Consider the following 24,420-nt stretch of genomic DNA (forward strand, 5'->3'; position numbering starts at 1 on the left):
ATAGAATATCAAGGTAATCATGAATTAGAACAATTAATATGTATTTGACAGGTGTGACAGAAAAGCAGTTATTTCAAAGATAGACTTTTAAGTCCCTGTTTTAGATCCCGGATACTGTCTTTCAGTTGACAGCTTTTAAAACCATTATACATTCTATATATGCCCTTGAACACTCAGTTGCAAATCTGTGTGCTATACATGCCTTGGACCACTCAGTTGCAGATCTCTGTGCTATACATGACTTAGACCATTCAGTTGCAAATCTCTGTGCTATACATGCCTTGGACCACTCAGTTGCAAATCTCTGTGCTATACATGCCTTGGACCACTCAGTTGCAAATCTCTGTGCTATACATGCCTTGGACCACTCAGTTGCAAATCTCTGTGCTATACATGCCTTGGACCACTCAGTTGCAAATCTCTGTGCTATACATGCCTTGGACCACTCAGTTGCAAATCTCTGTGCTATACATGACTTAGACCACTCAGTTGCAAATCTCTGTGCTATACATGACTTAGACCACTCAGTTGCAAATCTCTGTGCTATACATGCCTTAGACCACTCAGTTGCAGATCTCTGTGCTATACATGACTTAGACCATTCAGTTGCAAATCTCTGTGCTATACATGCCTTAGACCACTCAGTTGCAAATATCTGTGCTATACATGCCTTGGACCACTCAGTTGCAGATCTCTGTGCTATACATGACTTAGACCATTCAGTTGCAAATCTCTGTGCTATACATGCCTTAGACCACTCAGTTGCAAATCTCTGTGCAATACATGCCTTGGACCACTCAGTTGCAGATCTCTGTGCTATACATGACTTGGACCATTCAGTTGCAGATCTCTGTGCTATACATGACTTAGACCACTCAGTTGCAAATCTCTGTGCTATACATGCCTTAGACCACTCAGTTGCAAATCTCTGTGCAATACATGCCTTGGACCACTCAGTTGCAGATCTCTGTGCTATACATGACTTGGACCATTCAGTTGCAGATCTCTGTGCTATACATGACTTAGACCACTCAGTTGCAGATCTCTGTGCTATACATGACTTAGACCATTCAGTTGCAAATCTCTGTGCTATACATGCCTTGGACCATTCAGTTGCAGATCTCTGTGCTATACATGACTTAGACCACTCAGTTGCAGATCTCTGTGCTATACATGCCTTGGACCACTCAGTTGCAGATCTCTGTGCTATACATGACTTAGACCATTCAGTTGCAAATCTCTGTGCTATACATGCCATGGACCACTCAGTTGCAAATCTCTGTGCTATACATGCCTTGGACCACTCAGTTGCAGATCTCTGTGCTATACATGACTTAGACCACTCAGTTGCAGATCTCTGTGCTATACATGACTGAGACCATTCAGTTGCAAATCTCTGTGCTATACATGCCTTGGACCACTCAGTTGCAGATCTCTGTGCTATACATGACTTAGACCACTCAGTTGCAAATCTCTGTGCTATACATGACTTAGACCATTCAGTTGCAAATCTCTGTGCTATACATGCCTTGGACCACTCAGTTGCAAATCTCTGTGCTATACATGCCTTGGACCACTCAGTTGCAGATCTCTGTGCTATACATGACTTAGACCATTCAGTTGCAAATCTCTGTGCTATACATGCCTTGGACCACTCAGTTGCAAATCTCTGTGCTATACATGCCATGGACCACTCAGTTGCAGATCTCTGTGCTATACATGACTTAGACCACTCAGTTGCAGATCTCTGTGCTATACATGACTTAGACCATTCAGTTGCAAATCTCTGTGCTATACATGCCTTAGACCACTCAGTTGCAAATCTCTGTGCTATATATGCCTTAGACCACTCATTTGCAAATCTCTGTGCTAGATATGCCTTAGACCACTCAGTTGCAAATCTCTGTGCTATATATGCCTTAGACCACTCAGTTGCAAATCTCTGTGCTATATATGCCTTAGACCACTCAGTTGCAGATCTCTGTGCTTGTGATTATAAAAGTGGCCAAGATTAAAAAAATATCTCATTACAGTTTTTAATATGCTAATACTGACAGTAGAATTTCGTCTTTCACACACACATTCTAATCTGTCATTAAATTTCAGCCTTTCATTACAAAAAAAATAATATTATAAAAGTTCCCCTAAAAAATGCTGAATATAATTCAACAAAATATGATAGAAAGTGTCTGACATAATTATGAAAAAGCATTTGATGACCTGTGTTAGAATGTGTTATGTACTGAACCACCATGTATAGGGTGTGTGTGTCAGGGAGAGGGTAATACAGTTATGACACTGTATGTGACAGACAATAAATAATGCAATTATAATGTGGTAATTGTGATTCTTAACTGCTGACTGTGTTATGTACAGAATCACAGTACATGTGTATAGTGGGGGAGGGTAATACAGTTATGACACTGTATGTGACAGACAATAAATAATGCAGTTATAATGTGGTAATTGTGATTCTTAATTGCTGACTGTTATGTACAGAATCACAGTACATGTGTATAGTGGTTGAGGGTAATATGGTTATGACACTGTGTAATAGACAATAAACAATCGCATCATAACATGGTAATTGGAGTCCATATTGACTGGCCATACTGACTGCATTATGTACTATACCAAAGTACTGTGGGAATAATTTGGGTGAGGAGAAGAAAGGACAAGGTAATAAAGAAAATACCATTGAAATGTACTATACTGATTTTACTACCTGCTAATTTAAAGAAAAGGTTTAATATGGCCCCATGGTCAGTGAAATTAATTACCATCTGAAAGCTCTAGGTTTTCTGAAACTGAATTAGTTTTATCAGTTTGTCAGTTGGTTGATGTTCTGAGTAGTATTATGAAATAAAGGGCATATAAAGCAAAAACAGGGAGGTATGGCGTAGCTGTGTTGTATCCAAGAGCGTTAGTGGGCTTCCCCTGTACGCCTGTACAAATATATGAGTTTATTATACTAAAAGTCCCACTATTTTAATAAGGCAAATTTTAGGCATAAAAGAAATTGTTATGCTGTTCTAATGATAAGTGGTTATGTTTCATTCCAGATAATGGCAAACAGACTGGTAGAAACAACTATCCACCTGAAGTACTGTATCAAAGATTACCTGGTCCTGGAAATCCTATGGAAAATATGGAACCCATTCCTTTTGACCCCAGACAAGGCAAAGGAAACAGAATAGAAAAAAAAGGAGATCTGCCAGGTCCAGAACAACACATAGGTAGAGATCCATGTGGCCCTGGAGAGGGTATTTATAAAAATATAATGATTTAGTGAATAAGAAAAGTGTGAAGTAAATTCTGTAGCTAACACAGAAAAACATAGAAAGCTAATTTATCTGAAATGGAAATTAAAGGTTTTGTGTGTTACACGGTAAAAGCAATTTGTTGGAGCACTTGATGACAAAAACTGGGAGCCATGATGTGACTATGTTATTTTCGAGAGCATTAGTGTGGTTCCCTTATACATTCCTTTATACATATGCCTTTATACATATGAGCTTACCGTATTTACCGTATGTTTTCGGACACCGTTTGTTTTTTGGGGAAATATAATATTTAAATGCTTGTTTGTTTTCGGACGTTGCTCCACTATGATTTTTTCTACAATTTATGCTTTTGGACACAATCTAGGAAGATCTGCTGAATCTATTAAATGTAAAATTCACAGTGTGTTTGCCGTTAATTTAACTGATACAAAGTTCACTTAATTTGGTCGCCAATTATTTAATGTGATCAAGAACGTCATTGAACTAATATAATTTAAAAATTGTAATCGTATGTATGTATGTATGTATGTATGTATGTATTGTTATACTCTCCTTATACTCACCCTCTATAAATAAAGCATTATTATTATTATTATGTATGTATGTATGTATGTATGTATGTATGTATGTATGTATCTATGATGTATGTATGTATGCAAATAGATTGATAGATAGATAAACATTTTTATATTAAGCCATACACAGTAAATAGCAGTATCAAAGAATATAAAGAAATATGATTTAATGCTGTAATATATTTAAATATATTATTCAAAATCAAGTAGCTTGTTCATATCCTTTTTTAGGTCCTTGAGCGAAAAGCCCTCAAATTCTGTATCACTATCATCATCCATATTGTTTAATTGTTTGTCATTTCTGATCAGTGCGTTTTCACTTCTGCTCAGATTGACACTGATGCCGCACACCTTGAAAGATTTCATTATCATTGTGCGCTTTTCCTTCAATGTGTCCATGGCAATTACAACCCAGTCAAATACAGTCTGTTTGCTGGCTGTCTTCATCCGTCCGTTGCTGCTTTCATCTGATGATTTTAATGCATTTGTAGCATCCCTGGTGTGTTTCGTCCAGCTGCAGTGGAGGTAGCTCTTGACAGGTTTATTGATGCTCACATCAAGAGGTTGCAACTTGGATGTGCAGCCTGCTGGTATTATTGCTGGCACAACATTTCCGTGCCGCAACTGTTTCTTCACGTCATCAGTGATGTGAGCCAGGAATGAGTCCATAACTAATAGTGATCACTCTCTTCTGGTGATTGGCAAATAAATTTCGTCAATCCATCGCATCATTAGCGTTTCGTCCATCCATGCTTTCTCTTAAACTGCGATAATCCACCCTTTTGGTGCCTTCAGATCTAGATGTCTCTTTCCCTTGAAAATAATCATTGGGGGTAATACATCGCCAGAATCTGCAATGTCTAAAACGACAGTAATGTGTCTCTTCTCCGCTCCAGTTGTATGAATCAGAACGCTTTTCGTTCCTTCTTTGTCCACTGTTTTCCCTGGCACAAGATCAAAGTACATCGGTGTCTTCCTGTTAATAATAAACTTATTGTCAAACTCGTCCTCCTCACATCTATCCATCACAAACTTGTGGAACAAAGCAATCTTTTCTTGGGTAAATGTTGGGCAAGAGAGGTCCTGCTTCTGAGCACAAACCCATGTCTTTTCATGAAACTCTTTCCCCAAGAACGACTGGCATGGAATTTGCTCTCCGGAAATTTTGTTGAGACAAGCTCCTTGGCATATATACATATTCCCTCAACACTGACTGGAATTTGTAAGTCACGCTGAGTGAGCACCCATTGAGCTATCTTATCATCCATAGCTTGTCCATATGAAATGGGTCGTCCACACTTATGCAAATGTCTGTTCAAGTTCAGATCTGTAGAAAAGTCAATTTTTATCCAGGTACTCGCCGTGGATTTTGAATCTTGAATTTTTCCACTGTAGGTCTAATTCCCAGACATTTTGCATTGTTAACGATATCCTGCTTTTGCTTTAATGTATAATGTTTATAGTGACCATGTACAGAACTGGGTGTAGCACTCTTGGGTTCAAGATAATCAGACTCGTCATCTAGAGCAGCTTTCTTTGTAGGCGGTTCTTTTTGTGATGCATCCTCAGAATCATTAATTCGAGGTCGCTTCTGTGGATGGCCTACTAGCCTCTTTGGAGATGATTTTGGCAAGGGAGAGTCCCTCCACAAACTAGGCAGTGCCTCCTTGCTTGTTGCATAACGTATGATAAACTTATCCATCAAAATTATTACAGTACTAACAAGATTATGTTTCACAATGACAGCTATCCAGTATATAAACTTTTGATAGTGGTGGGTATTTTATTTATACGTTATGTTTTAATAGCTTGATTTGGCTAAGAAAAATATGATTGGTTGTCAGTGTAGATAGACATTGTTACACACGAAACCACTTCATACAGGTGTGACAGTTATGGCTTTGATTAGAAACCATGACCCCTGCTTTATATCATTAAATAATACATCAGAGAGTCAGTATGGATTAGTAAAATTCATTGGCATTGTGCAACAAAACAAACCCCTTATCCCTAAGGCATTATATACCAAGGTTTAAACATATTGTTTTACATGGGGTAAACCTCTTTGTAGACGATAAATATTGATTGTGGGTGCTAAATGTTCGGTACATTGTGTGCTCTTTTAATGAAATCAAGATGGCTTCATTTTATTTCTGAACACACATGTCAAAGAAATCCTACAAGTTATATTATTAACAATTATCACCTAGACACCTTGAAATCTCCGACATGCATCAAAACAATCTCTGAGCAGTCGATTATTTCTAGTCATCAAGCTCTGCTCATTTTCAAGCTACCCTCGGCTAGTTAGAAAAAAAAGAAGAGAGAACCACAACAAATAGATCACCTATATTTTCTAAAAATATCAATATGTTAATTACGCCGACTCGTATATGGCAACTTGCTTGTTATTTTTACCCTTCCTAATCGTGCATACAACACTCACTGCATGTGGATCCTCTCACCCTTGGTGCACTAAGATTAGCCATCATACATGTACCGGTATTTCTACTCTTGATACTATAATGTTTCTGTCATAAATATCTTAAGAATTATAATTCCAAAATCTTTTTATTTAGTTTGTATTAATATCTTAATTACATAGAAATAAAGCTTGCATGCTTTTGTAATGTAGATTTTAATGATCACTGATTGTGAAAGGGTTAAACTGTGGATTGCAAGATTACTAATATGGCAGTTCTTTTGGAAAATATGCACACAATCGTGGCTCTAATACAAGTATGGCTGTGTTTTCTGGTGGATGGACATGTATCAAATAGACAAAATAGGCAAGTAATGCCTGTTTTTCATTCATTATCCATTCCGTGGTGCTAGACAAAATACTTGTTTTACTTAATGGCAGCATGTCGTCATGTGAGCTAACGGTAACTTCGTTACAGACGTGGGGGGGGAATAAATCTATCTTCACCTGTATGTTTTTGGACACCTAATTTAATATGTATTCGGATGACAAAAAAATTAATTATTTGTTGCAGTCTGAAAACATGCGGTAAATACGGTATATATTAGATGCCACTACTGTAGTATCATTTATTTTCGTTGGGCTCAATTTTCGTGGTTTTGTATTTTTTTAAAAAGGGGCATTTTCATGGGTACTTAAATTCAAGATTTTGCCTGTCAAAGTTTGCATATTAGTAGGTATTTAATTTTGTGGTTTAACCTCTACAAATACCCAAAATAAAGAATACAAAAGAATAAAACTATGCCGACACAAACGGCGGTCACTTTAATGTTTAAAGCAATACTACCACCTGTATAAGCACAAATCAAAGACCTGGCAAGTTCAATACTTACACCACGTTTTCCACCAAGTGAATAACATCATTCGAAGCCGACACAGCCAACAACACTAAAACAATACTTCCATTTCTATGAGAACAAATAAAACACTTGTCAAGATTAATCACTTTTGCCGTGTTTTCGTTTGAGTGCTCAAAATCGAAGAAAGCTGATGCAGCCGACAATGCTAGGCCAATCGGTTATTAACACATTAACCCCTGGAGGATTTTGTCTGAAATTCAGTAGGAAACACATTTTGAAAGCTATTTCTGAATACATCTGAAAGTACCAACTTCCAGGTGATCTTCGAATAACATACTGCCTAGTTGTGTTAGAAACATCGTTTTTCATTGGCTATTTAGCTCGTGCATGAGCAGAAGGGTAAAAGTTGGAGCTTTTTTGGGGTTTTTTTGCTTAATGGACCCATTATTTTTGTAATGAGACCACTCTTTATTCCAAATGCCCATCTTATCCTACTTTTTGCAAAGGTTTATCTGTCTGTTTGGAGTTCATACCAGTTTGCCTTAGATCTGAGACCAAAAAGTCTAAAATCTGGACACAAAATCGGATTCTGACCACGTGCGAATTTTGGGTAGAAAAAAATCTGGTCCAAAAAATGAGGTTTTTCCCTCTGTATTTTGTAGTGCAACTAGAAATTCCAGATTATTTGGTATCATTGTAGAGCTACATCTGTTGACCTTTGTATAATACCACCCACTTTAGTGTATCATACATGACCTTGACGCTACAGAGCTTGGCAGTAGGCTACTACCTCCTGCCACTTAAACTCATCACCAGGGGTTAATGTGTTAAAGAAGAATTAAAGTCACACTTCCATGAGTGATATTCTAAGCAAGTGATGGACGCCATTACGGAAAAAGATGTTTTCTGGTGACAATCAGTGCACAGTATTAGTAAACCTTGCAACCTCATTAAGCAAGCCCATTTACAACGAATGGATAATTGCAGCTCACATGACAATTTGTGAAAGATCAGACCTGATTATCAGTGGTTTTGAGAAAGCTGGACTTGTTTAATTCAGTAATTTGGGGATTATTTAACTGAGAAGCATTTGTGAGTACCATGAGACTTGATGGACACAATGTTGATACAGTGGCTTAGTCCCAAAATCTGTGAAGTGTGAACTTTAATACTCTGCTGTAATTAGTGTATACACATAGTGTATATACATGGTATAATTAGTGTATATACATAGTGTTTCAATAATAATAGTGTTTCAAGAAATAGTTATAGTATTTTACAGGATCATTGTTCTTTTGGATTAAAAATGCATGGATAAAATGAAATGTGCTTTCAGAAGGATTTAAATGTTTCAACAACAGTTGTACTCGAATGAAGGATTGATTTGAATAAGTATTAAATTTAATTTTCATATACTGTTATTTTTTTTTTCATTTTCAATATTACTATTGTTTGAATACCTTATGCTTTTTCTCTGTTTTCTCTTTATTTTTACTTACTTCACATATTGATTTAAGGCAGTACATGTAAAATTACAGCTATCAGATACCTTATCGAACATGTGCATTGAAACAATATAAAATGATTTATAATTCTTGTTTCAAAAGGTTAAAATAAAAAATAAAACAAACACATGTAAAAGCTAATATTTAATTACCACATTACAGTATTGACCTAGATTTATCAAATACTAGTAGCTGTGTTAATCTCTAGGAATAAAACACTGTAAGAAAAAGGGGGGGGTGTCATCATCCTATGTGGCTCATTTTTTGTTGGGGATTTAAATTCATGGTATGGGGCAACAACAAAAACCGTGAAAATTGGTCCCCCACAAAAATTGATGATACTACAGTATTTCATTAGAAGCAGAACTTGGGCAAAATATGCCTGAAAAAAATTTTCATATTATTTTTTTAATAAGTGGTTTGATTCATTCCAGATAATAGTGTGCAGAATGGTAGACAAAAACATCCACATGAAGTATTGGATAAAAGATTCCCTGGACCTATAAGTCCTACAGAAACTGCTGGAGCCATTCCTCTTAGTCCCAGTCAAGGTAAAGAAAACAGAATGGAGAAAAAAGAACTGGATCTACCGGGTCCAGAACGGTACATAAGTAGAGGTGGGTCTGGCTCTGGAGAAAGTATTGATAAAAATGCAAATGATTTGATGAATAAGGATAATGTGAAAAGAAATTCTGTAGAAAGTACAGAAAGATCAGCAAAAGTTCATTCACATGAAAAGGATACTGAAGATGTTGTTTGTTCAGAAGTAAGGGCAAATCTTGAAAAAATTATTGTTGGAGCACTGGATGAACATGTACAAAAAAGAGAAGAACAGGATCCAGAAAATCCCAGTACATCAACAGAGTCTGAAGAATCAAACTCAAGAGTTGATTCATCTCCTTCAAACCATACTCTTCAGGCTGACCCTCGGAACACATCTCCTTCAAACCATACTCTTCAGGCTGACCCTCGGAACACATCTCCTTCAAACCATACTCTTCAGGCTGACCTTCGGAACAATTACAAGGAATTTCACAAAGAAAAACACCATAACAAAGATGTTTTGACTTCAGAAATGAAGAAAGAGGAGGAAAATAATACAAGCAGAGTAGAACAACAGGATAATAAGAATGATGTCGGACAACAACCAGACCAGAAAGTTCATGTTGAAACTCCATCTTATGAAATGGTGCCTCCTTCAAAAGATGCTTCTTGTTCAGTAATATCAGAGGAGGAAAACACAAGTGGTGAGTCTAAACAAATGATTGAGAGAAAGAAGTATGCTGATGAGACACTTGGAGAAAGACAGTATGTGCCTGTCCCAACAGAGAGGGTCTCTATGGAAACCAATAAACCTATGACAAGCACATTGGAATTCCAAGTCTGCCAGAAAGAAAAATGTTTGCTTGATGAGCATATGATCAAAAGAGAGCAAGAGCCATCCACAGCTAAGAAGAGATTTACCGATGATATCATCAACCAGATGAGTGGTGGACAAGATGGAAAGCAGAGTCCCAAGACCATATTAAATGAACAAGTGGCAGGAATTAAAGAGGTTCAGATGACTTCATCTTTATTACCAGAACCACATCATGGCTTTGACAGCCTGGGTTTTGTTCCTATGACCATTGAGGAAGATCCCTTTGTTGCTCATCAAGGCAGCACATTTTCCCATGAGGGACATACCATTGCACACCAGGATAACGCATCTTCACAGCAAAATGAAGGTGTTTGCCACCTAGGTGCTGAAGAAAAAAATGCTCATGCTCATGCTGAACCATGTGATATTCCTGCTGCACAAAAGGACACTAATGTAAAGAGGGATAATGGTTTTCAAGCAATGGATGATGTTCAAGTTCTACAAAGTTCTTCTGTACAGGGAGGCAACAGCTCTAAGCAGCAGAATGACGTAAATGGAAATATCAGAAGTTCAGCTCAGAAAAGTGTTAATGTTAACCATGGATGGTATTTCATCATTGGACTTGGTATTCTCATTGGGGCTTGCTTCATTGTAAGGAGGGTGAAGAAAAGTTCTTGAGCTGTTTCATACAGAGACTTGATTTGCCTAAATTTCAATTTTGTGAAAATGAAGTTTCTTATCAATGGATGTTTCACATGTTAATAATATGCATAAATAGAGAATGGAACAATTTAAAGTTTTATAGAAGATTGATACCAACCAGTAAAGAAAAGGAAAATGCATTGTCCAACAGCCTGGGCAAGTAAATATTTAGCTGGGCAAGTAGAATTCTCTGCCACTTGTCCAGAATTCTGTAGACAGTATTAAGCAATTCATCAAATATTATGTCAGTAAAATCCATGACCTCCAGATTACGGTTGATACAATTTTAGTCAAGTTTGAGAATAACACATATTAGGTTAGTCCCAGGTTAAATGGACTATGTTTATAAAAAAATTTTTTTTCTCAAACACAGATTAAAAACAAAACACAAGCATCTGATTGGCTAATTTCAGGTTACTGAGCAATCAGAAATCATACATATGATTGACTAACTTTGCATCACTGATTCATCAAATGTCATAATTTTGAGTGTTTGTATAAAAATGGGTTTTGGGGTTGTTTTTTTATAGTATTGGATCAAGTCCAAAGAAATATGGTAGTCTGTTTAGTATAACCTTAGGGTTATACCCTAAGAAATACTGTGTTTTGACGACCGGTGAAACCCTCAGGACACTTTAGTCATCTACACCATACCTGAATGTGACCATTGTCCATACTTCTATTTAGCAAGATATGCAGACATGGAAATCATAGTTTAGAGGTTGGATTACTTGACATAAATGCATCATTGCTGAAATACATCACTGTAAATAGAGGATTTCCTTTGCGCTTTTTGCTAGTGTCACCTACTATCAGCTTTTAGTGTATCTTTACATATTTAAAATTCCATTTGACTGGTCACACCAGTCTTATTGTCTTGCATATTCAGAATTCCATTTGACTGGTTACACTAGTCTTATTGTCTTGCATATTCAAAATTTCATTTGACTGGTCACACCAGCCTTATTGTCTTGCATATTCAGAATTACATTTTTGACTGGTTACACTAGTCTTATTGTCTTGCATATTCAGAATTCCATTTGACTGGTTACACTAGTCTTATTGTCTTGCATATTCAGAATTCCATTTGACTGGTTACACTAGTCTTGTTGTTTTGCATATTCAGAATTTCATTTGACTGGTCACACCAGCCTTATTGTCTTGCATATTTAAAATTCCATTTGTCTGGTCACACTGGTCTTATTGTCTTGCATATTCAAAATTCACACTGGTCTTATTGTCTTACTTATTTAAAATTCCATTTGACTGGTCAGACCAGTGTTATTGTCTTACTTAGTCAAAATTCCAGTTGACTGGTCACACTGGTCTTATTGTCTTGCATATTCAAAATTCCATTTGACTGGTCACACCAGTCTTATTGTCTTGCATATTCAAAATTCTAGTTGACTTGTCACATCAGTCTTATTGTCTTGCATACTCAAAATTCCTGTTGCCTGGTCACATCAGTCTTATTGTCTTGCATATGCAGAATTCCATTTGACTGGTCGCACCAGTCTTATTGTCTTGCATATTCAAAACTCCTGTTGACTGGTCACATCAGTCTTATTGTCTTGCATATTCAAAATTCCAGTTGATTGGTCACACCAGTCTTATTGTTTTGTTTTTAAATATGCTATGTATGAATCATTATATTTTGGGGCCTTGACAGATGAATATTACATATAATCTCCATTTCTTCATTTTCTCTTTTTTTAAATAGTCATTTACTGGCATGGCCAGATAAATGGTTAGTTTTTGCTGTATACACGCCTTTCATCCAAGTTTGTTTTAATTATTTAAACACAAAATGATAATCTAGCTATCAAGTTGGCAGTCATTTGTTTTTAGTATTAGAAATTAGTATTAAATCTGCACTAATGATACCAATTAAAGTTCAATTACATTATAATAGTACAATGACTGGTAAAATTGTTATAAAATTCTAGCATAATATTAATATTATATATGTTACAAAATAATTATATCAGCTGGGTACCACAAAAATTTTGTGCCATGCTATACTGTATTTCTGAATAGTGATCTATAGTGAAAATGTACCATAGTACACCATTCCCTCGATAATCGTGCCCGGATAACTCGAGATCCCGCTTTTAACGCAGTGTCTGGCATGGCTTCCGAATTTTCCAAAGAAAATATATTTTAAATACCTTTAAAATATGCTGAATATGAAAAAATTACGATAAGAATTGATAAATTAAACCTTGATACATCGCTCGTTTTATCGTCAAAAATGGTGATTAATGCCCTTAAAGATAGAATCCATATTGTGAAATTTGCAAGTTCTAAATAAGATATCATATATTATGTAAGTTTTTTTTATGATAAATAGTTGTCAATACACTTATAAATTGAGTGTTCAACACTATAACCTGCCAGCCCCACCCCTTTGCCTTTATGTCAATCCCTTTATTGGTTTTGGCTTTTTTTTATAGGTTCCTAGATAACTCATGCCTCACTTATAGTGCAGTCTATGTTTTTGAACCCTAATGTGCACGAGTTATTGAGGGAGAGATGTATGTGCCACCCAAAAAAAATGCAGCAGTAAACCAGTATGCTGGTAATACAGTGCACCTCTAGATTGTATCACACTAGTATGTTTGTATTAATATTTTTATATTTTCCCTGTGAATATTGAAATGGTTTATTGTACCCATTCATGAAGATCTATAACCTGATATTTTGCTTTGGTTTGGTTACAAGACTACTCAGTGCTATATACACTCACTTATAAGTTGAGTCAAACTGCAGATAACAAAGATCCTGATCGGTTTTAGCATATTGCACCTGCAGATCTCCATCTTTGTTGTTTGTTCGACTGATTACACCAAAGAAACTGCACAGACCCAGATCTGCCAGTGCATTATGCAACGGCAGATCTGGGTCTTCACAGTTTGCAGTTTGACTCAACTTATAGGCGAGTTCATATGGTACTTGTTCATGATAACTCAATATAGAGTTCAGATATGATAAATATATTAAAATATGATAATACACATAATATGACCAGCCTAGTCTCAGTTAATTGTGACAATATTCATTTGTGATATATATATATATATATATATATATATATATATATATATATATATATATATATATATATATATATATATATATATCTTAGTCTTTGTGCACAGGGGTGGAAAAATCTGTTGCTAAGCAACCCATAACAACCAGATTTTTGTTTCAGGCATCTAAGTGTATCCGAGTCATGGTGATGATCTTGATTATCATGATAGAAAACGAATTAATTAGTTGTCAACAGGTCTTTGGCTCTTATTCATGTCAAGTGTTCATGTTTACAAAAGATCTTATACCTACCTGGCAAAGTCTTTTCTTTCCTTCTTCAATCTTTCTTTCTGTTTTTTATTTTTATTTTTATTTTTTTTTTCAAAAGGATGCGAGATAATGTTAGGGATAATGTAGAATGGGTTTGTAACTTGCATGATACATTGATACACAATGCTATATTCAGAATCTGGATCAGATAGAATGGCTGCACAATGATTAGGTATGCTGAAATGTTTAGATACTGGAATGTCTTTAATCTAAATATTGTTCCCCAAATATAAGGGATGTAAGAAGAGACATTTCATACATGTTGTGCATTGCTTTCTTTAATTAGCTAAGTATTTTGAGGTTACTTAAAGGGTTTCACAATTGAGACCAGCTGTGGAATTTAATTCCTGTAAATGATAATTTACACAAATTCTCTTTGTTCATTTTGGGTGAATTTTAGAGAAAATACAAAGAAAATATAGCTGAAGAAAATTGAAGGCCAGAGATGTGTGGTTTGACTAAACTGATATTGCAGAGATGTGTGTGGTTTGACTAAACTGATAATGTAGAGATGGGTGTTGTTTTGCCACAAAAACACAAGACCAATTCGAGTTGTATTTAGCCAGACACTCACTGTTACACCCTGTTACAACCAATCAGGCTTTAGAAAGAATTATTCATGTGAGACTGCCTTGATCTCTCTAACTTATAAATGACTTGAAGCACTTGATCAAGGGTAGGTACTTGTAGATTTCAGGAAACTTTTGACATGGTGGATCATGAAATCCTTTTGAGCAAAGTGAAATTTTACCAGTGTAATGACAGCACAGCTAAATGGTTTGCTTCATACTTAAATGTTGTTGTTGTTGTTGTAGGGTTTAATGCCATTTTTCAGCACAAGATAAGCTATACATGGCGGCCAGTATCATTGGTGGACGAAGAACCCTGGAAAATCCCGGGAAGAACCACCGACCCACGAGAAGCTACTGGCAGGCTTTCTCACGTACCCACGTTAGACGAGCCTGAGACTCGAACTCATGCAGACAGAGGTGAGATGGCAGTGATCCGTAATGGTGAGCGCTTTAGACCACTCGGCCACTCGGGGCCCCTATACTTAAATGAGAGAACACAATATGTATATATATAAATGATGATGAACAGTTATGGACTCCCACAAGGCTCAGTTTGAGTTCCATTACTATTTATGGTATTTTAATGACCTACCCCTTTTACTGGAGGACTCAATTTCGTATATAGATCTTGATGCAGACAATACAACATTATCAGGCATCCAAAACAAAACACATGAATTAGAGATTTCTTCACAGGCTGCTTTTAGTCAGTTGGACAACTGGTGTACAAGCAACGGCATTGTTGTTGGTATTTTAACACAGCAGGAAAGAACAAATCTTGATAGTGATGAACTATGTCTAATATGGTTGTTGTTGTTGTTGTTATTGCAGGTTTAACTACATTTTGCAGTACATGATAAGTTATACATGGCACCCAGTATAACTGGTGGAGGAAAAACTCTGGGAAAACCCTGGTAAGAACCACAGACCCATGGGAAGCTACAGGGAAGCTTACTCACATACACACATTGGCCAAACCTGAGACTCGAACCCACACAGACAAAGGTGGAATGGCAGTGATTGGTAAAGGTGAGCACTTTAGACCACTTTGCCACCTGGGGCACTTGTCTAATATGGAAGGATAGAAATTTGCAAAATGATCTGTCATGATAGAGTCCTTGGTGTTTTTGTAGATAATAATCTGTCTTATAATAATTACATACAACCCTGTTTACATTACTGTAATACAGTTTGGGGTGATTCAGATGATAAAAACAAAGTAAAACTAGCACATCTTCAAAGGAGTGCTTGGGCTGATTTCAATCCAGACAGAAAATGGGGAAAAATTAGCTGTAAGTTAAAAATATCACCTATTAAAGACTGAATCCATTTGAGAAAAGCTAAGTTGTAGAACCGAATACATTTGTGAAAAGCTAAGTACGTGTAATGTGTAAGATAGCAAATAATTTACAGTCACTATTCCGGTTTGGGCTACCTGGTAAAATTATTTCCACCTGAGATCCATGTCTACCAAACTATCAAATTCCCAAACTGAGTAAGGAATTATTCAAAAGAAGTTTCCAGTACTTTGGAACATTGCTCTTGAATGGATATCCAGTTGAAATTAGAAATGGGAATTGAGTTTCCTTCTTCAAAACTCAAATATATCCAAAACAACTGTATCTGTATTCATGAATGCCTCTGGGCATTATTAAATATACTACCCATCTATCTGGCACTAATTACATAGTACATAAATATTAACTATGTGGGTTCAATATATATATGTGAGTGTCTTTGTGGGGTAGAGAAGGGCAAGGATGTGAATACATCATTGTTTATATACTTGCTGTTAAGTATATGTATGCATGCATATGTGTGTTTGTATAGAAAGAAGTTCACTTGTAAGAGGGCTTCACAGTAGATTAGTTCTTAGCTATCTGTGTTACCCTCTTTAAATAAAATCATTATTATTTATTATTATCATTATTATTATTATTATTATTGTTCCCTGGAACTATTGTTTTTATTTCAATTGTGATAGACTCATTAATACCCAAATCAAAAGTTGCTGATTTTTTTTTTTTACAGTGATGTGATATTGGATACAAATTTGTGAACCGTTTGATCTGTGATTGTACAGTATGTAGATAAACTGGATGTAACCAGTTTGCTAAATGCTTGAGGGTGGTCTGTCTGATCTATGATTGTACAGTATGTAGATAAATTGGATGTAACCAGTTTGCTAAATACTTGAGGGTGGTCTGTTTGATCTGTGATTGTACAGTATGTAGATAAACTGGATGTAACCAGTTTGCTAAATGCTTGAGGGTGGTCTGTCTGATCTGTGATTGTACAGTTTGTAGATAAACTGGATGTAACCAGTTTGATAAATGCTTGAGGGTGGTCTTCACATGCAGGCCATGGCCATCTTGTTTGAATATTTTACATGATTGTACATAGTGCATGTATTAAAAGTGTGTTTCTAAATTAGTAGAATATACAATATCATATGAAAATATATTTATATAGCCATAATTGTCTCCAGAAGGTTTGTGTTTGTGTTTTGGGGGATTTTAAATGTAGCTTTACCAAATTAAGTCATATTGCTGTGATGCCTGTAGTGTGGCAGTGTATAGTGATGTTGAGCAGTTCAGCATCATGCTGCAGACATGTAGCATCATGTCTCACCCAGTCACGTTATGCTTACACCAGGCCGACCAGTCCTAACTCTAACCTCTTAATGCTGAGTGCCAAGCAAGGTAGCTGCAGGTACCATTTTTATTAGTCTTTGGTATGACCTAGCCAGGATTCAAACATGTGAACTCCTGCATCTGAGGAAGATGCTCTAGCCACTTAGGTCTACAGAATTTACCCTAGGATGCTATTAGTATAAATTGCTCTTTTTATAAACTTTTATTAATGAATACATCATTAGCTGGGCATGTCCTTACAGCCATTATGACACTTGTGACAGCTCAAATGTTGTTTTGTGGTGAATGAAAGTTTACCTGCAGAAAACCATTGACCATTGATCTTGGATGTGCAACCACTGATCCCTGCCAGAAATCAAACTCAGGACTGTATTGATGCAAAGTGAGTGCACTGATTCCATGCTCTAAGGCCCCATATAAGCTTGTCTTTATGAGTAGATGGCTGTTATTTAACAAAGGGCAATGTAGAATGACCATTTTTAACCAAGGTAGTAGGTGATTTTTTACAAGGACCACTTTTGGCCCAATTAAAAGGTGGTGTTTTTTCTGCATATCCACAAATAGATAAGTTTGGTTTCATATTTTAGTAGAAAGCTTTTTAAACTTTTACCTAAACAGTATTTGGGATTGATGATTTTATTTACAGAGCTAAACATAGCTTTAAAAGTAGGTCAGGGTCAATTATGCTGATAACCAAGAAGATGATTATACTTAGAGATCTCTTGATTGAATCATGACCAAAAAGGAAAAATTCTTATTTTTTTCCCCACAAAATATGACCATTTGGGGGTTTTACTGTTTGGAAAATTTTTTGGGTCAGCACTTTAGTCAACAACCAGAAAGATCTCTGGTTATTTGGTAATATAGAAATGATAGATATGTTATGTATCAATGTGGTTTATGACTGAAACGCCTGTTTATGAAAGGCCTGAATTTATCCAATCAGGCACAAAAAAGAGGCTGGTTGTTGTTGACTTTTAAGGCTATTGTGAACTTAGTAAAAGTTAACATCTATTGCAAACAGTTTTAATTTTGCAACATATTAAATTACTCCTCTACAAAATGAAGTTACACTTATTTACTTGTATGCAACATTTATGTACTTGTATGCATATTGAAAAAAACTAAGTCTTTATTTAGGTCTAAAAATAACCCTTATAGTGTGTCACATTTATGTAACAATTAGCATAGCAAGTGTCAAGTTATTAATGTAAACAAAATAAAGCTTCATTAAACTAGACATGGTTAGTACAAGTATTTTTTTATTGCGACAAGTATTGGTTTGCTAATACAAGTGGTCAGTATATGTAAGTTTGATTGGTACCATACATACTTGCTTGTACTGAGACACTGATCTGCTGTCACATAATGCACCAGCAGATCAGGGTCTATGTTGCTTGATCTGTTGATTACTCTTAATAAACTGTGTAGACCCAGATCTGCTGGCATATTATGTGATGGCAACTCAGGGTCTATACAGTTTGCAGTTTGTCTCAACTTGTAAACAGGTCTCTAAGATATGTATATGGCCTTATAGGAAGGAAAATATAAAGGCAGTTTACAAAGGATGCTTGGTTACAGATGGGCTGGCAGTTTACAAAAGATGCTTGGTTACAGATGGGCTGGCAGTTTACAAAGGATGCTTGGTTACAGATGGGCTGGCAGTTTACAAAGGATGCTTGGTTACAGATGGGCTGGCAGTTTACAAAGGATGCTTGGTTACAGATGGGCTTGCAGTTTACAAAGGATGCTTGGTTACAGATGGGCTGGCAATTTACAAAGGTTGCTACGTTACAGATGGGCTGATTTTAGGAAGTTTCACATTGTTAGTCATAAAATTTGCTATTGTTTCTCATTTTAAAATGTTCATTTGTTTGGTTTCTTGTTAATATTCAGATGAGTTTGATAATGTATCTTTTTGTTTTCTTCTACTGCTAGACATCACTATAAACTGCCACACTGCAGACATCGTAGCAATATGACTGAAAAATTTCTAAAGCTACGTTAAAAAATCCAAATCACACACACACACATGCATCTTCTACTCTAATCCATTATGTTCTACTCTCTTATAAGATTGAATTTCATAATGGAAACAATGTACAAAGTGATTTCTTATCTTTTTTAGCTGTACATATATAGTATATGTACTTCACGGCTTTGAAATGTGTTTCCATTATGTGCTGAAAGACCAGTAATTGGTCATCACTTGTTGAAATCTGCAGTTCAAATGAGCCCCATTTGCCAGCCAGTATCCAGAATTTATAAATATTGTGAAATACAATTGTTTTTCACATCATTTCCACATGTACTGTATCAGTTCAGTTCAAATCTAAATCTAAATTCAGTGTACTGTATTTTATATGATAAAAACACAAAATACTGCATTGTATACAGTATAAACACAAAACACCCCATTTCATACAGTATATATAATGAGCACCTGTTTCAGTGGTTCCCAACCTTTTCATGTGTGAGGACCCCATCTTAACTTTCCCCCATCCCCCAAAAAAAATTGCAGACCCCCACATGCTTATAGTTGTACTTTTAGGCTCGCTTCAACCCCCAGGGTCTGCAGCCAACAGGTTGGGAACCACTGCTCTATTTCATTCAATATCATATACAAAACTAAACAGGGTATATTGTTTTACAAAAGTTTGGAGTATGTATTAAGTATTTGAAGGATGTTACGTATTGATTTTTTTACCAAACCTAGAAATGCCGATTATATATCCTGTACGATTTTCACACCAGAATTTATCAAAACAAAGCTGCAATGCAGGCATAGTGTGGACCCTCTTGCTGAACTTGTGAGAATAAATCTTGTTGGTGTTGATAAAAGAAAAAGATTTTGATGCTGGCAGTCAGGAAGATGAAGGGAAGTTCAAACAGACATTTTGACCAACAACACAAAGAGAATGCTTTTGCCAACCTGATGAACTTTGAGTGGATTTACCATAGTGCAAATGTGGCAACATCATGATGGATGATAGGAACACTGTGTAAATACCTTTTGTTAAACAAAAAACTAAATTACGGGGAAATCCATAGTAAATCATAGGGATAAACTTACACTGCTACCACCTGATGCTATCTATGGAGGGGTCAAAACAAGGGTTTTTTTTATGAATATATATTATAAACAGCAAATTCATTTGTTTCAATCAAGTACATGAAAATATTTCAGGAAGTCTATATATAGTTTGAATATTATTATTATTTTGTCAATTTTTAAACAAAAAAAAAACTTTTGAAGAATAGACCATCCAAAGTTGTACCCCACATAAATGTTGAAGTCAGAATGTTTCTTCCCCCAACCGCCCCAAATAACTAAAACCTAAAAATGTCATTAATGTTTGTTTAACAGTATTGTTAGTAGAATAGCAGTGTTCATGGACCTCAAAGAAGCACAAACGTAACAATCTAATAAACAGCAATCCATGTATAGGAACATTAGGACTCTCTTCCTCAGTTTTACAAACGATGAATCTTTTATGAAGCAGCAAAACTCTCTTTCCCAATCTAATAAACAATGATCCTTGTATGGAAACAGTAGAACACTCTTCCCAATCTAATAAACAATGATCCTTGTATGGAAACAGTAGAACTCTTTCCCAATCTAATAAACAATGATCCTTGTATGGAAACAGTAGAACACTCTTCCCAAATCTAATAAACAATGATCCTTGTATGGAAACAGTAGAACTCTCTTTCCCAATCTAATAAACAATGATCCTTGTATGGAAACAGTAGAACACTCTTCCCAAATCTAATAAACAATGATACTTGTATGGAAACAGTAGAACTCTCTTTCCCAATCTAATAAACAATGATCCTCGTATGGAAACAGTAGAACACTCTTCCCAAATCTAATGAACAATGATCTTAGTATGGAAACTGTAGAACTCTTTCCCAATCTAACAAACAATGATCCTTGCATGGAAACAGTAGAACTCTTTCCCCAGTCTAATGAACAATGATTCTTGTCTGAGGCAGTCAGACTCTCTTTCCAAATCTAACAAACAATGATCCTTGTATGGAAACAGTACAACTCTCTATCCCAATCTAATAAACAATGATCCTTGTATGGAAACAGTAGAACACTCTTCCCAAATCTAATGAACAATGATCCTTGTATGGAAACAGTAGAACACTCTTCCCCAATCTAATGAACAATGATCCTTATATGAGGCTGTAGAACTTTCTTTCCAAATCTAATGAACAATGATCATTGTATGGAAACAGTTGAACTCTCTTCCCCAGTCTAAGGAACAATGATCCTTGTATGGAAACGGTAGAACACTTCCCCAGTCAAACAAACAATGATCCTTGTAAACTCGCTATCCTAATGTAACAAACAGTAATCATTGTCTGGAAACGGAATTATTCCATAATCTAACAATGATCTTATTATGGAAACAGTTGAACTTCCTACCCAAATCTAATGATCCATGCATCCCCAGTCTAATTAATAAAGCTCTTTGTATGGAAACAGTAGAACTCTCTTCCCAAATCCTCATATTTAAGCAATCAGAACTCTTTCTCCAAATTTCACATTTAGGTAATCAGAACTTTTCCCTATTCCTCACATTAGGTAATTGGAATTTGTCCCTATTCCCCACATTTAGGTAATCAGAACTTTTCCCTATTCCTCACATTTAGGTAATTGGAATTTGTCCCTATTCCCCACATTTAGGTAATCAGAACTCTTTCCTCAAACCTCACAATTAGGTAATTGGAACTTGTCCCTATTCCTCACATTTAGGTAATCAGAACTTTTCCCTATTCCTCACATTTAGGTAATCAGAACTTTTCCCTATTCCTCACATTTAGGTAATTGGAATTTGTCCCTATTCCCCACATTTAGGTAATCAGAACTCTTTCCTCAAACCTCACAATTAGGTAATTGGAACTTGTCCCTATTCCTCACATTTAGGTAATCAGAACTTTTCCCTATTCCTCACATTTAGGTAATCAGAACTTTTCCCTATTCCGCACATTTAGGTAATTGGAATTTGTCCCTATTCCCCACATTTAGGTAATCAGAACTCTTTCCTCAAACCTCACAATTAGGTAATTGGAACTTGTCCCTATTCCTCACATTTAGGTAATCAGAACTTGTCTCTATTCCTCAGATTTAGGTAATCAGAACTCTTTCCCCAAACCTCACATTTAGGTAATCGGAACTCTTTTCCCTACTCGTCAGATTTAAGTAATCAGAACTTGTGCCTAATCCTCACATTTAGGTAATCGGAACTCTTTTCCCTACTCCTCAGATTTAGGTAATCAGAACTTTTCCCTATTCTTCACATTTAGGTAATCGGAAACTCTTCCCTACTCCTAAGATTTAGGTAATCAGAACTTTTTCATACTCCTCAGATTTAGGTAATCAGAACTTTTCCATACTCCTCAGATTTAGGTATTCAGAACTTTTCCCTATTCCTCACATGTAGGTAATCGGAACTCTTTTCCCTACTCGTCAGATTTAGGTAGTCAGAACTTTCCATACTCCTCAGATTTAGGTAATCAGAAATTTTTTCCCTTCTCCTCAGAGTTAGGTAATCAGAACTCTTTTCCATACTCATCAGATTTAGGTAATCAGAACTTTTACATACTCATCAGATTTAGGTAATCAGAAATCTTTTCCCTTGTCAGATTTAGGCAAACAGAAATCTCTTCCTTAATTTTCAGAATTAAGTACCAGTAAGAATGTTTTTTGTTGCAAAACCTCAAAATTTGTACACATGAAAATAAATTCACAGAACCACCATTTGACCAAGTCACTTTAAAACTCAACATGCTTACTGATTTTCAAAGTCCAAAATGTGCACCCAAAAGCTTTCAAAATAATTGTGCAAATATTTAAAAAAAACTAAATAGGTCATCAAGACGGAAATTGAATATGCCTACAAGATGTCTCGAGCAGTTTCTGTAAAGTTACACTAAATGGATTGAGGATGGACATACAGAAATGTGAAAGTATTTATATAGACATATCTAAACAGTTTTAATAATATATTCCTTGTGCTATTTCAGTCGAGGTATAAAAAATAGGCTACAATGATCCACCTGTTATAATTAAGGATAATACAGGAATATGTGCATTGAAGATACACAGCATGAGGTATTGAAGCTTTCTCTCCATAACTTTTTTGTTTTTAACTTTGAGATATGCCTAGATACTGAGACTAACATATGATCTATATCCAAAACAATTTTTTTTATTTAAGCTGGAAACTGGTGGCTGTTACCTTTTCCATTGTAGAGATTAACTTTATGTTGCACATTAAAAAAGTCTTTATGTTGCATGTAAAATTCTGTTGCACATAAAGTTCTGTTTTTTAGTTACTGTAAATATATTTAAAGTGTTGTTAAATTTGTGTGAATTTAATAAATTTAGCATAATGGCATTTTTTTTATACAAAATTTACTTACTGTCAGTACACATATTGAATGAATGCAATGAATGATTGTTTTAGAAATTTGCCTTCCTTCTGTCCTTTCCAAAACCTTTAAGGTCATGAAAATTGAATTGATTTACAGTATTGGAAATAAAAAGATTAAGTTTGTTCTGACTTCTCCCCACCTTCTCTTATTCCATATTTATGTTTGGTTTACTACACAATATCATACAAACCATTTTTCTTATATGCAAACTTACAAGTCCAATTGCAAACTGCACAGGGGTGCCCCAGTGAGCAAAGTGATCTCAGCTCTGTCTGCATGGGTTTGAGTCTTGGCTTAGTCAATGTGGGTATGTGAGAAAGCTTGCCAGTAACTTTCATGGGCCAGCGATTCTTCTTGGGTTCTTCCTCCACCAACTATAGCCTATCATGTGTTGAAAATGGCATTAGCCCCCCAAAACAAAACAAACACCACAGACCCAGGTCTTCCATCACATAATGCACTGTCAAAGCTGGGTCAATGCAGTTTGTTAGGAGAAATCGGAAGAATAAACAACATACACCTAATCTTCTGGTGCTTTTTGCAAATTAGGGATGATGTTTGCAGTTGGACTGGAACAGAATTACATATTACATATTATAATTTAGGTAAGTACTCCTGGCTAAAATCCTATTATTCTCCCATTATTATGGTCTCCCAAAAATAAGTAGTAAATTTTCCA

The 24,420-nt window shown here is 35.8% G+C and overlaps 1 protein-coding gene across 6 annotated transcripts in view; it reads left to right on the plus strand.

Annotated features, from left to right (window-relative positions):
- LOC149772503 (uncharacterized) overlaps positions 1 to 23,858 on the plus strand; it is an 81,026-nt gene extending 57,168 nt beyond the window's left edge. For 2 of the 6 annotated variants that reach the window (XM_089947724.1, XM_089947726.1), the window contains 2 exons: positions 3,063 to 3,263; positions 9,081 to 23,858. In XM_089947724.1, the coding sequence (XP_089803850.1) occupies positions 3,063 to 3,263; positions 9,081 to 10,684 (1,805 nt within the window). In that variant the 3' untranslated portion in view covers positions 10,685 to 23,858. The remainder of the gene's footprint in view (positions 1 to 3,062; positions 3,264 to 9,080) is intronic. The other 4 variants (XR_016417691.1, XR_016417692.1, XR_016417693.1 and 1 more) reach the window with 4 other exon arrangements.
- Positions 23,859 to 24,420: the final 562 nt, after the last annotated feature.

This window comes from Sinohyriopsis cumingii, unplaced genomic scaffold (assembly GCF_028554795.1).
Source record: "Sinohyriopsis cumingii isolate HCF-2022 unplaced genomic scaffold, ASM2855479v2 utg001437l, whole genome shotgun sequence".
Classification (NCBI taxonomy): domain Eukaryota; kingdom Metazoa; phylum Mollusca; class Bivalvia; order Unionida; family Unionidae; genus Sinohyriopsis; species Sinohyriopsis cumingii.